The 14,529-nt window shown below is 46.3% G+C and overlaps 1 protein-coding gene across 3 annotated transcripts in view; it reads left to right on the top strand.

The window, feature by feature from the left end:
- The window catches only part of LOC121284474 (PC3-like endoprotease variant B), an 893,918-nt gene that overhangs the window by 874,558 nt on the left and 4,831 nt on the right, over positions 1–14,529 (top strand). For all 3 annotated transcript variants that reach the window (XM_041199978.1, XM_041199979.1, XM_041199980.1), the window contains exons 18-19: positions 9,587–9,756; positions 13,891–14,034. In XM_041199978.1, the coding sequence (XP_041055912.1) occupies positions 9,587–9,756; positions 13,891–14,034 (314 nt within the window). The remainder of the gene's footprint in view (positions 1–9,586; positions 9,757–13,890; positions 14,035–14,529) is intronic.

The raw sequence follows: 14,529 nt of genomic DNA, 5'->3' as shown, positions 1-14,529 counted from the left end.
GCTTGGTGATTTTCTGCTGTGCATCATATAGATGGTACACACTACTGCCATTGTGCGCCAGTGGTGGAGAGAGTGAGCATTTGCGGATGGGGTGCCTGTCAAGCAGGCTGTTTTCTGGATGGTGTTGAGCTTCTTGTGTGTTGTTGGAGCTACACTCATCCAGGCAAGTGGAGAGCATTTCATCACACTCCTGACTAGTGCCTTGTCGATGGTGGACAAGCTTTGGGGAATCAGTCTTGTAGCCATGCTATTTATATGGTTAGCCTAGTTCAGTTCCTGGCCAATGGTAACCCCCAGGATGTTGATAGGGGGGGATTCAGCGATGGTAATGCCATTGAATGTCAAGGAATGATGGTTAGATTCTCTCTTGTTAGGGATGATCATTGGCTGGCACTTGTGTGGTGTGAATGTTACTTGCCACTTGTCAGCCCAAGCCTGGATATTGTCCAGATCTTGCTGCATTTAGACATGGACAGCTTCAGTACCTGAGGAGTCGCGAATGGTGCTGAATATTGTGCAATCATCAGCGAACATACCCATTTCTGACTTAAAGATGGAAGGAAGATCATTGATGAAGCAGCTGAAGATGGCTGGGCCTAGGACACTACCCTGAGGAACTTCTGCAGTGATGTCCTGAAGCTGAGATGATTGACCTCCAACAACCACAACCTTTCCTCTGTGCTAGGTATGACTCCCTACAGTGGAGAGTTTTCACCCTGATTCTCATTGACTCCAGTTTTGCTAGGGGTCTTAATTGTTAAGAGTGAGAATTTCCACACTCAGTCAAAGGCTGCCTTTATGTCAAGGTCAGTCACTCTCACCTCACCTGAGGAGTTCAGCTCTTTTGTCTATGTTTAAACCAAGGCTGTAATAAGGTCAGGAGCTGAGTTGCCTTGCAGAACCCAAACTGAGCATTAGTGAGGAGGTTATTGCTAAGAAAGTGCCACTTAACAGCATTGTTGATGACCCCTTGCATCACTTCACTGATGATTGAGAGTAGACTGATGGGACGGTAATTGATTTTGACTTGCATTTTGTGCACAGGACAATTTTTCTGGGCAATTTTACATATAGCTAGGTAGATGGCAGTGTTGTAACTGTGCTGGAACAACTTGGCTAGGAGCGCAGCAAGTTCTGAAGCACAATTCTTCAGTACTATTGCCAGAATATTGTCAGGGCCCATAGCCTTTGCAATATCCAGTGTCTTCAGTTTTTTCTTGATATCATATGGAGTGAATAGAATTGGCAGAAGACTGGCATCTGTGATGCTGTCACGGCACTTAAAAGTCTTGCCCTTTAAATCTTTGAAAAAAGGTATCTGGAGTGTTGAAACAAAATCACTGCTTGCTATTTCACTCTGTCTGTTGACATAAGCCTGAGGGCGGAATCATCCCATATTTGCACTAAGTGTGGTAATGGGTGGGACAAAGAATGTTTACCTGCTGGCCACAAGGGTGGCTTTTAACACCATATTGTCCCAAGTCCGTCTGACGATTGCATTCACGGGAAGCACGCTGTTTCGATGGCAGGCAGACTCTCATTTGCCAGCCATGCCATCACTTCGCTGCTTCATCACACCGGGCATCATATTTAAAGTGCAGCCATGCATACACCTCTCAGCGCTTCCAGCCCAGTACTGCTGCACAGAAGATATGGCTCCGAAAGGCAAAAAGACTGCAGCCCCCCAATTTAGTGACGGGTCCCTCGAGCGCCTTTTGGATGTCCTGTACCCGCCCCCCCCCACCCCCCCCTCCCGACTGCAGGGAGGGCAGCAACATCACCAATCCAGCATAGGAGGCAGTGGCAGCCGTGGTCAGTGCCAACGCCCTGCAAAAGAGGACAGCCACCCAGTGCCGAAAGAGGATGAATGATCTCCTCCATTCCACCAGGATAAGTCACTCTTCTCATCACTCTCAACTCACACACTCACAAACCCATCACATATCCACAGGGACCTCACTCACTGCCAGTTCATGGGACATCACCAGTCACTCTCTCACACACATCTTCATTGTCCTCATCCCGTCAATGGGACCACTCACTACCCACACATGCCAGGCATACTCATCATGTGGCTTGGCAGGCATCCTGCATACACTCTCTCCATAGGTATTCATGCAGGAAAAGTTGACACACGGCAAGAGGTTGGAGGGATGCCTGAAATGAAGGTCTTCATGGACTTTGAAAATAGAGCCATCCAGCTGGCCGGCAAAGATCTGGATTGTTCCTGTGCTGGTGGTGAGGTCGGCAGTGGTCACCCAAGTGAGTGGTGTGTCCTGTTTCACAGCCTACTGCCATGCACTAATTACCTCTCCTTACTTTCACTGGCACATCTGGGAAAAGGTCGAGGGAATCCATGACCCGGAGACACCAATCAAGTACCAAAAACACATTGGAAGAAGAATCTGATGACATCCTCAGTGAAATCCCATCACAGCACTCATCCACACCCTCCACCAGCACAGAGACACACACATCAGTGGGACCTAGCTCTAGAGTAGCCTCAGGATCACAACCTGGTGAGCACATTGCACTGTCTGATCCACAGCAGGTGGTGGAAGGGATTTCCCAGGTGCCCGGCACTTGGGGGATTGCTAGAGGTAAGAACATTGCTGAATCCGAGTCAGATGATGAGCTTCTAGACTCGGTCATGTCGCAGTTGCTGGAGCTGCAAAGGCAAGCTCGGGAACATCAGGAAGGGATGTCTGCTGTGCTCCTCAAGTTGCAAGGCACAACGGAGGAGTCAATCTGCCTTCAGTCTGAGGTGATAGTGCCAGCATGCCACCACACCAAGGTAAACACTGGTAGGATGACAGCCGCCATGGAGACCTTGGTCCAGGACATCGCTCCTGCACTGTGCGGGCTGAATTCCATCGCTGATAATTGGCCTCCAGCAGTTCCATACGAGAGGGGTGCAGGGCAGCTCAATCTCATTTCAGCTTCCCCTTCTTCTCAAGGAGACAACCAGGGGCCCTCAGGCACCCATAGGGAGGAGGGTCAGCAGGTTCACACCCAGGGGCCATCCATCCAGATGACTCTGGGGTGTTTGGCCCATCCAAATCCCCTCTTCCTTTGACCCCAGCAGCTCCAGTTCCACAGGCTGAGGAGGGTGCCACTGCCACACAGCAGGACCCCAAAAGCAGGCCAGGGCCCTCCAGTACTTGGATCTCCAGAGAACGCCCATCAAGATCACCACAGGCAGGGCACAGCAGTCAGCAGCTGCCTCCACCCCTGCTGTGGATGTCCAGGGAGCACCAAGACTAGGTTAGGAAAGTTAAGAAGATTTTAGTTGCACAGCCTAGGCACTGATGTTAATCACTTTTACATAATGTTCACTATTGGAAGTAAACTCCCAAGAATGTCTAAAAACAAAAAAACTGCGGATGCTGGAAATCCAAAACAAAAACAGAATTACCTGGAAAAACTCAGCAGGTCTGGCAGCATCGGCGGAGAAGAAAAGAGTTGACGTTTCGAGTCCTCATGACCCTTCGGCAGAACTGTCGAAGGGTCATGAGGACTCGAAACGTCAACTCTTTTCTTCTCCGCCGATGCTGCCAGACCTGCTGAGTTTTTCCAGGTAATTCTGTTTTTGTCCCAAGAATGTCTCCCTGCCTATGGCTCCTTGTTCTGTTGAGCAGCGTTCTTGTCACTCAGATGTGAAATCTTGGTTCCTGCACAAGATAAAGACAGGTGTCTCAGTCCAGGGCCTCTTCCCAGTGCTTTGTGCAGCCTCCAAGCCAAAGTGGTGGTCCAGCCTCACACTCCCTGGACACATTAGTGATGCCTGCACCTCGATGGTGCGTGTCATTGCTGCCAGAATGTCGTCGGCAGGCGCCATAGAGTTCTGTCATTCTCTCTGTGTGCTTCCAGCACCTTTAAGGTGGGGCTGGCTCCCATCTCTTCAGCATCTGTGACCAGTGGCTGTGCTCCTAAAGGGGTCAGGTGCTGAAGGCTGACAAAGGATCAGGTGCTTTTAAAGGTTCATGGCTGCATCTCTATGATATGACTCTGATCACGGAGTGCAAGTGAGCTGCCCTTGGCCAGAAAGGAATCAGACATTCACAGAGGCTATGTGAATATCTATGGAGTGTCCTCACTGCATGTTGTCATCCTCCTGCAATCGAGCAGCTATTAGGGCCTTCACTGGGTCTCCATGACAGGAGCATTATCACAGAGCGTATGTGCGCTGCCATCAGCCAGACTAAAGTCAAACGTTCATAGATGCAATGTGAGGATCTATGGAGTCACCTCACCACATATCATCATCATCCTCCACAAATCTAGCAGCTATGAGGGCCTCACGAGCATGCCTGCCTCATCTTGCCAGTGCAATGGCCTCATCTCTGTCATCACCGCCTTCGAGGACCTCATCACCCTCAGCACTGTCGATGTCCTCCTCATCAGAGGAGACCTTCAGCTCCCCCACCTCCTTCTCAGCCAGCTCCTCTTCCTATTGCAGCGCCTGGTTGTGAAGGGCACAGCAGGCGATGATGTTGCGTGACACCCTCTGTGGACTATATTGCAGGGCTTCACCCAAACCGGTCCAGGCACTGGAAATTCATTTTCAGCATCCCGATGGTTTGCTTCACCAAGTTGTGAGTTGCACCATGAGCCTCGTTATACCTTCGCTCTGCTGCAGTCTGAGGCCACTGCACGGGTGTCATCAGCCACGTCCTCTGCGGGTAGCCCTTGTCCCAAAGGAACCATCCCTGCAACATCTGTGGACCCTGGAAGACTTCAGGGATCTGAGACCTACTGAGGATGTAGGAGTCATGGACACTCTCTGGGAACCATGTGCAGGATACATTTGTGGTGGTCACACACCAGCTGAGCATTCAGTGGAAGCCCTGCCTGCAGATGACATAATTGACTGTTTGTTGCCACGGAGATCTGAGTGCCACATGAGTGCAGTCAATGGCACCCTGCACCTGTAGAAAACCTGAGATCTGGGCAAATCCCAGCGCTCTTATGTCCTGGCTTTCCTGGATCTGGGTGAAACGCACAAAGTTGTGTGCCCCCACGAGTATGGCATCCATGACCTCATGAATGCATTTAGAGTGGAGGCTTGTGATGTCCCACAGAGGTCACCTGTGGAACCCTGAAGAAGCCACTGGCGTAAAAATTGAATGTCACTGTTACTTTTACATCCATGGGCTGTGGATGCCCTCCATGTCCCTATGGCATCAAACCCTGCAGCTGGTGACAGATCTGACCAACCAGTTCCCTGGATATGCGCAGCCTTCGGCGACACTGGTTCTTGGAATGAAAGGCGGTGTCCATGGACCCTGGGTCTAGCTAGGCGCCAACCAGCGCCGGCTCACTGTGGCTCCTCAGCTGTCTGTGCGGGAGCCCCAGCCATCCCTTCTTCCTGAGGGTGCTGCTTCTCCCTATGTGCAGCTAGGCCCTCCATGTCTGCTCTCTGTATGCCATGAGGCATACAGCTAGTTTACCAGGCTCCATGCTCCAGGATGAAAAAGAGAAACATGTGGGTTAGCTTGGGTGTTCTAAGAGCATGTCTTTGTTAATTAGTCTGAAGGCCCCTTAACGCATCCCAAAGAGTGCTGGCACCACTTGGAAGGCCAGAGCTCAGTGCGCTGCATGTCTGCCCGAAACCCCACCTTCCTCCACCCTGCTCCACCCAACCGATTGCCCGGTAGCTTTTCCCATTGGACTGCATGCTGTGCTCTCAGCTCAGGCGCAGGCATTCTCCTAACCAACCCTGTAAGGCAGCACTGTTAGCTTGAAGTATGGGGGAGATTGGTCCAAACCGGGATGATGACTTTGCAAGCAGCGGTGAGCGCCTCCACCAGTGACTGCTCCATGGCCAGTTTTAGCAAGGAGCTTGTACATTGTGCTCAGTCATCCAACTATTCTGCAGTCTACTGAAATGCACATTAGTTTGCAGTCTGTGCCTGAGGGGTGAAAAGCTCTGGAGCACTTGGTGGCACTTTGATGCCTTTGCATTGCTTGAGTGGGCAGAGAAGCTAGAGGCCCAACTTCAAGTATGTCAATGTAGCTGTGTCTGAACTGTCTGAGCTGCGGGGGAATGGTCACTGCCCTTGCCACCCCCCCAACCCTGCCAAGTCCACAGTGCAGTCCTTGCCGCTCCATGCATCCACAAAAGTCGCCTCAACTGCAGGGTAGCCCTTGTCCCGCACTGTCAGCCAGCCACGAAAAAGAAACTTGCCTGTGCCCTCACCTGAATGCATGGCACCTCAAGCTTGAAGCCCGACAGGCAACCCTTGCGACCAATCATGCCAATGTGCTTGGATGATCCAGTGTGGTGGGATGAATCCGGTGAGCTGGGCTTATAATGATATGCAGATATATTATAATGACATTCACGACATCTGATGGCAGTAAACATGACCCACCATTGACAGGCAGAGCGGATGATTGCAAACCAATTTTTGGCCTTCTCGCAATATTGCCCACTCCCGCCACCAAACACATTGCTCCCAACGGGCATGGAAAATTCCATCCTGAGGGTTTCAATTACTAGATTAGTGCTGCATAACTGATTTCACATCCATCCATTATCACACTCTGGTGCCTGCCATCTCACAGTTTGATTGACAGCTACAAATGGTATAGACTCCTTGAAGTGGGACTCTGAATTCCAATGCCTGTTGTTATAAAGGATTGTGTACTTCAATGAAATGTTTGCTGTTATAAGACTTTATTTAGTTGAAAGAATGTAAATGTGGTAAATGGGTTTTGTGTGAATGCGAGTATTTTTTTCAATATGGTGCATTCTGCAATCAACACTTAGGGCAGAAATTTTCGCTTGGTAGGCGGGAGTGCACCCGACCCACTCAAGCATGAAATGACATATGTTAACGTTGGCTGAGCGTGCCGACGTCCATGCACAGTCGTGTGATAGTTTGGTCAGTGGGCACGCGCCGGAGTCGGCAGCGCACCTGCCTACAGTGAAAAGGCCTGTTCAGGCCATTAAATAATCGATTAAGCTAAATTTTTCGCTGCCTGTCCAACCTACCATGCCTCAAGGAGATTCTGCAGTGCTCACTCGCGAGCATGTGTGAAGTTCGTACTCGACCCGCTCGCCCTCCTCCTCCCGGCCCGCTCAGGCAGCGCTCAGTTTAATTGGCCCACCAGCATGAAGTCGCGGTACGGTGCTGATTGTGGGCAGCGGTCAGCTTCCCGACCGCCCCTGCCGAGCCTAACTGCCAAGGACAAAATTCTTCCCTTAGAAATTTATTTTATAGAACTTAATTTTATCTCTTCATTGCATGGGTCCTGAGGTCTGCCCATGGTGGATATCAGGTGAGTTGGCATGTTAGGTGTAAGGGCAAAGATTGGTGGGTGGGGGGCATGGGTTGGCACACATTGGCAATAAGTTAGCATAGGGGCTTTAAAAGGCCAAGGGGTGTTGGTGGGGCAGCATAGGTTGGCATGGAGGGTATGAGGGTCCACGGAGGTGGTTACAAGAGCATAGGTTAACATGGAGGGTATGAGGGGCCATTAATTCACTCCCTGGGTATCAGAAAATTAAATGATGAGGAAAAATTAAGGAAGCTAGTCTTATTATCTTCAGAAAAGAGAACAAAACCAAGGTCATCAAAATAACATTTTGTAAAGGGAATTACCAAAGTGACCCAGGCAAACCGCTTACTATGGCAAAGCATTAAAATACCTGCGAATCCATTAAAAATTAGAAAGTTAAGTGTGAAAAAGGAAACGAAACATTTTTCACAAAGAGAAATAAAATTTATAGGAAGTGACAGTGAAGGAGAGAGGAGGTGGAATTTTCTCTGCCTGCTGGCTTTGGGTGCACTTGGCGGCATGAGTGGACAATATGGTGAGAAGGCCAAAAATCGGTTGCACGATGTCTTGAAACCAGTTTGCGATTGTCCACTCAGCCCGTCAATGGCAGGCCACATTACCTGCTATCAGACATCAGGATCTAATATATCTGCATATCATTTTAAGGCTAGCCCACCGGACTCATCCCCCACACTGGATCGTCTGCCCAGGTCAGCGTGACTGCATGCCAACGTATTTCACAACTGCACATAAGTGACATACACCTGGCGAGCTGCACTTCACTTGGGACTTCGAGGTTTGTTTGTCTACCTTGCTTCCGGCAGTACTTGCAGTCATCAGTGCCAGGCTTTGGAGACAGCACCTCATCACTTTTAGGGGGGCTAATGGACAGGGCTCCACCTATCACACCAGCCATAAGGCGGTAGTGGCTTTGTACAGCTGCAGGGCTAGGGCTTGCTTGGGGAAGGGGGAGAAGTGGCCTCAGGCAAGGGAAGAGGCTGAAGGGCGAGGGCTGTACTAAGGAAGGGGGTATCCCAGAGTTTGTGTAGTGGTACAAGTTGATCTGTGCAAGTACCCTCAAGATGGTGAGGGCTGAGAAGGCAGTCTCCAGAGGAGATGAGACGAGATGGAGATGTGAGGTTGTGTGTTAAGGACCGAGTGTTGATGTCCCTTGAACTGGTAGCGAGCGAGATACCAGTGAATGTGTGATGGGCGTGAGTGTGTGAGTTTACAGTGGTGAGATGGTTGCCTTACCCTGGCTCCATGGATGAGACCATTTATCCTCTATCTGCATTGGATGGCCAACCCTTTCTGTGCAGCATTGGTACTGATCACCACTGCCATTGCCTACCAAGCCGGAGTGGTAATGTTGCTGCCCCTCCTGCAGCCAGAGTGGGGGTAGAGGACGTCACAGTGGGCCTCCACTGCGTCCAAAAGGATCTTGAGGCCATGTCCTATTTGCAGCAGTCCTGGGCTGAAAGTACTGAGATGTGTGCGTGCAGCTGTGCTTTAAATATGGCGCCTGGCATGATAAAGCGGCGAGGTGATGCCATGGTAGGCAGATCGGAGCCTGCCTGCCATCGAAATGGTGTGTTTCCTGGGAATACAAAATTAATGAGACAGGTTTGTAGCAATACAGCATGAAAAGCCGCCATTGCGGCCGTCGGGTAAAATGTCGCTTTACCTACCCACTATCGCACTTAGGTCAAACCTGGGACGATTGCGCCCAGTTTAAATAGCCTCAAAAGTCAAATAGATTGCCATTCTATTGCAGATACAGGTTATGGTATGTCTTCATAACACAATGTTGTAGACCAAGTTACACTGCTACTGTACCTTGAGAAGCTCAGTGAGAGCAACAACAAAGGAGCTTCAGTTGTGTCTGGATGTATGCACAAATCAATGGACAAATAATTTGGAATATTATCAGAGAGTGAGTCAGAATTTTCCAGCATTAAAAAGATTCTGAAATATGTTTATTAAGCTGCCAAAATGTGATGTGGACTGCCTTAGAACTTTGAAATGTATCCTCACACCAGCTACTGCTCACTGAAGATTGTGAGGCACTTCCTGTTTCAGTCTTAGGAATCAGGTCAGACCCGAACTCCCAGGTTGTACTGCCTGTATTGCATCGATGCACACCTAAACTCTGTTTGCATTAATGCAAAAATGGTAGCTAAACTGTCACCATATATGTTTCTGGAGAGGGAAAAGTTATTACGAGAAGATAGATGCATTGGATTGTGACCTATCAAAAAGGAATGGGCTAATGCTGAAAATTCTTATGTTCTTATCTGAACAGTTATGGAACTTGACAGTATTCAACATGGTAAAAACAATCAAAGGCTGGCAAATATCAGAAATTTGGTGGAACGAAAGCAAATAGATGGGCGACTAGCTGAAGCTTTTTTTCATGAAAATACTAAAAGAGTGGAAGCAGATGATATTCCCTTTACATGCTCAGATTCAAAGGTAAAGACGTTTCATTTTATAAATTTATTGTTAAATTATACTGTGCTTACTTGTTTTTGAAACTCTATGGCATCTGTTGTTATTATAAGGAGATAATACCTTGAGCTTATCTACTGTACAAGACACAAGGCACCAATCACTCTTAAGGGATTTCGTAAAGCTCTGGATTCATTTATTAAGACTAGGCACATGGCAACAGTGATACATAGGTAGAAAGCTTGAAGGCATCAGAGCTGTGTGTGTGCTCTGCTCAAAGCAAAAGTGAAACTAAGAGTGGATCACATGACACATTTCCCTTCTAGTGATGTCATGCTGATATCCCTTAAAGGCATATTACATCAGCATCCAATGAAAATTTATCTATACAACCAATATTTCTGTTTACTAATTTAATTTTTATTAATATATACAAGAAGACAACAAACTGCAGATATGCTAATGAATTCCCTTACCCTTTATACTTCCATTTTCTCCTGATAAAGTAAGTTGTGAATCTAATTTAAAAAAATTGCTTCTAAGATATCAAAAGAAATAAAGCTATAACGAGAATGAATTTTCATTTATCATCCTTGTTGTCTGAAGGACTTCAGGTTAAACTCACTAATCATGAAAACAAGGCTGCAATCTTCTGTCATTTTATTGTATAGATTGCTGTACGAGAGAAGTAAGAGCCATGAACACTGTGAAGTGTTTCCTCATTTCAGAAATTTCAAAAGTGATCCCTCATTTATGTCTATATCATAAAAGGACAACATGTTTTCAGTAATCTGAGACATGATAAATTTAAAAATATTAAAACTCAAAAACTTGCTCACCATTGTGTTGCAATCCGATTGGAATAGCATTGGGAAAATAAACTCTTGTGTTTTGACTAAATTTAACATCAAATAACATTAAAAAGAATCACAATACCAATGTTTTCTATTTTAACTCTGTTTTTGTATTCATTAAGCTAAGCATTATTGATGCTGGGGCAAGTTTACACTTTTTTGGCACCCAATGTTAGTGTCAAGCACTTACAGGCCTGGTAAAACTCTGTTAAATACAGAGTAAAGCTCTCTCTGCAGTCTTAGCCTCAGAAGCCATTGTTTATTCCATCAATATATCACTTTCATTTCTCATAACAACCAGCCTTGATGCCTCTCTGGGTGATAACTTGGAACTTAATATTCCTAGTTATGAATAGATGGTGAGGAAAGAAATGGTGGTGGGCTGCAGTGTTGATAAAGCTTCGATCACAGCGTCTAGAATACAAGGATGTTCTAGGGATTGCATTAAGTCAAAATCTATATGGAAAAGAATTTGTACAATTTTTAGTGTGTGGTACTGTTCACTAAACAGTGAAAATGGGAAAGGTCTCCACCTATCTATTACTTAGAGACACATAGAAATATAGGGGGATTTTAACCTAACTCACCAGGTGGGAAACCCAAATGATCAAATGGATTCTACACCCTGCCCAATGGGGCAATTTTAACCTATCCTGTCAATTGGGAAACAGATGGAATGGTGCAATGTTGATTTTGCGTCTTTTCCAAATTTACTCACTATTGAAGTTAACAAGCAATATTGGGCAGGGTGTAAAATCAGCATTGTGCCGCTCCCACGAGTTTTGCATCCAGTAATCAGCTTGACATCAGGTCTATTTTCAACTGTCATAAGTTAGACTGGACTAAAGATAATGCTTGTGGTCAGAGTGAATGGGTTTTTGGAATGCATTCAGGACTACTTCCCAACAAAATCCAGCCCCATGTTTTAGAAAGGAGAGTATGCAGAAGAGATTTACGAGAAAGATAGCAACAATGAGGGATTTCAGTTGTGTGGAGAAGCTGGGGTTTTCTCCTTAAAGTAGGAAGGTTGAGGGGCTGAAAATCCAGAAGGAAGGGCAGGGGTTGACATGCCCATTGCTTTCCTGCTCCCATGGCATTCTGTCAGTGGCAGGGAATGTACAGAACAGTCCTCCTGCCTAGAGGCTAATTGTGCCAACTGAGTAGCCAATTAAGAGCCTCTTCCTGCCACTACAAGCATTTTAACAGTGATGGATGGCCCCCTTGATGAATAGGGAAACCTCCTGGTGAATCTTTGCAGCCTCCCTATGGGCTTGGGGAGGTGGGAGGGTGTCGGGGGTCTCCTAATCTGACACCCTGTAGTCCCCAAGGGGATCCCATGGCAGCAATGGCTGCCCCCAACACCACCCCCACCCCCATCAAACCGCACCCCCCCACCAACCCTCACCAACCAACCCCACATGCTTATTTAGGCCTGCTTAACTTCCCCTGGCAACCCCCAAGCCCACTTACCTTGGTCCGAGGGCATTGCTGATTCCACGGGCTAAGTGCAGTCCCAGCATTGGCGACTGCTTCTTGTAGCAGTGCTGAGACTGAAGAGCTGCTGGACTCTGATTGACCAGCAGCTCTTGGAAATGGGATCTCATCCCTTAAAGGGATGGGGGACCTGGACAGCTGCTCATTAGCTGCCTTAGGGACATAAAATCCAGTTGGGGCTTCCCGAAATGCCTGAGGTGGGGTTACCCCACCTTTCCGGCCTGTTGTCGAGGCAACTTCCTCCATGACAAAATCCAGCCCCGCATTTTAGGAAGGATGTCAACGCCTTGGACAGCATGCATAAGAGTTTTACTAGAAAGGTACCAATGATGAGGGACTTCAGTTTGTGGAGAAACTGGGGTTGCTCTCCTTAGAGTACTGAAGGTTAAGGGAAGATTTAAATAGAGGTTTCAAAACTATGAGGGTTTGATAGAGAAAAATAAGAGGAAACTGTCTCCACTGGCTAGTGAGTCAGTGATCAGAGGGCAAAGATTTAAGATACTAGACAAATTAACCAGAGAGAAGATTAGATTTTTTTTTATGCTGCAAACTGCTCTGATCTGGAATCCACTGCCTAAAAGATTGTGGAAGCCAACTTACTAGTGCCTTTCTAAAGGAAATTGGAAATGTACTTGAATAGGAAGAATTTGCAAGGCTTTGGAGAAAGGGAAGGTGAGTGCAACTAACTGGATAACTCTTTCAAGAAGCTAACAGAGGCATGATGGGCTGAATGAGCTTCATCTGTGTTGTATGATTCTTTAATTATATGACTCTGAGGGCTTAAACAGGATACGATGCCAGCTAGCTTATAATACAAATGAAATAGTATAGGTTTTTACAATCTCCTAATACGTAAAGTAATAATTAAAGAAATGATAAGACTACTCAGGGATGAAAGAGTGAACGTAACTGTAAAGGATAAAGGTATGCCAAGGATATTACTTAAATAATTTGAATCTTTATTTCCAAATGATTTTAGAAGTGAGAATGCAGATGTACATGAGGGGGATATAGCACAAATATTTGGAGTAAATTTAGAAAAGGATTTGGTTCTTAAAAAAAAATTAACAGAACTTGAAGTAGATAAGTACCCATGCTCTGGTGGCCTGCGTCCCTGGCTGAAAAGTTTCGGAGAATACACCAGAGGCTCAGGCCACAGTTTTTTCAATACTTCTTAAATAAACATACTGAGTGGGGAGGTGGGATTTTCCAGCTCCATCCAGCCCGGATCGTCAATGGAATTTTGGCTGGGCCATCGCATCGCCCATAGGCAGATCCCACCACAGCGGGGCTGGAAAATCCTGGCCATTGTGCCATGGCACTAGGAGGTAACCATCGTTCAAGAATGGTGAGAAAGGTAAACCAAGTAACCATAGACCAGTTAAACTAAAGTCAGTTGTGGTCAAACTCTTAATGGTAGATTTTAACTCTCACTGCTAGATCAAAATTGCCAATTTTCCTTTCCATTCACTTCAGTGGATTTCTTTGCCATCCTCAGCAATGCATACAATCTTTTACAGGCTTTTGAAATCCATTTTTGGTCTCACCCAATGAGGATTTTTTGATTTATCTTATCTGTTTTCCTATTCTTTTCAGCCATAGTAGTATCCTGCACTGAGTCTTAAAAAGTTTGGTCGCTCACTTGGATTTCTCAATTTAAAAATTGGTGCAAGAATCTTAAGGATATACTAACAAAAAAAGAGTACTTTTTGCACATGTTAGCATGTATTATTCAGTCTATGTTCAGTTCTTGTTAAATTGCACTGCAAGAAGGAGAATCACAAGTCATTTGTGTTTTGTTCCAAAACAGTTATGTGCAAATGTAAAAAACACAAGCGTTCCAAGCACTAACTTGGGAGAAACGCTGCTGAATTTCTGGTACTCCCTGCTGAACAAAACTAACAGAAATATTCATCATGCAAGATCATTGCTAGTGAGTAAAGATGACGTGCAGGTGAGTTTCTATCCATTCTTTCACCTTTCCCCTCCTGAGCCATAAAATCAGAGATCAAAATAGCTAGTAGACTGGCAAACATTTCAGGCATTTGCAATGCACTCACACACCCCCACCTCTCCCTCATTCCTTCTACTTAACCTGGATTGAAGTTATATATGATTGCATGTTTATATCACTGATTTTATAGAAAAACTACTGATGAAAAATCTAATCCTTCAAATATATTTAAGAAGGCCATTGCAAACAATGTAGCATCATTGTAATGTGTTCCATGACTTGATAGTCAGGGTACTTACACCCATCCTACTGGAATGTGATCTGCATGGTATTACACAGATTATGCACTGTTTAAGTTAGCTCATGGGATAAGATGCAAGGTTTTCATAAATATGCATGGAACCAAACACAGAGATACTTTGTTTCCCAACTTTTTTAAAGTGATTGATCATTTCAAAGTGGTTGCTTGCTAGATTTCTATGTAGAAGCAAAACT

The sequence above is a fragment of the Carcharodon carcharias genome, chromosome 11 (genome assembly GCF_017639515.1).
Source record: "Carcharodon carcharias isolate sCarCar2 chromosome 11, sCarCar2.pri, whole genome shotgun sequence".
Classification (NCBI taxonomy): domain Eukaryota; kingdom Metazoa; phylum Chordata; class Chondrichthyes; order Lamniformes; family Lamnidae; genus Carcharodon; species Carcharodon carcharias.
The sequence above is the reverse complement of the archived record's forward strand: the minus strand, read 5'-3'. Positions and strand labels throughout refer to the sequence as shown.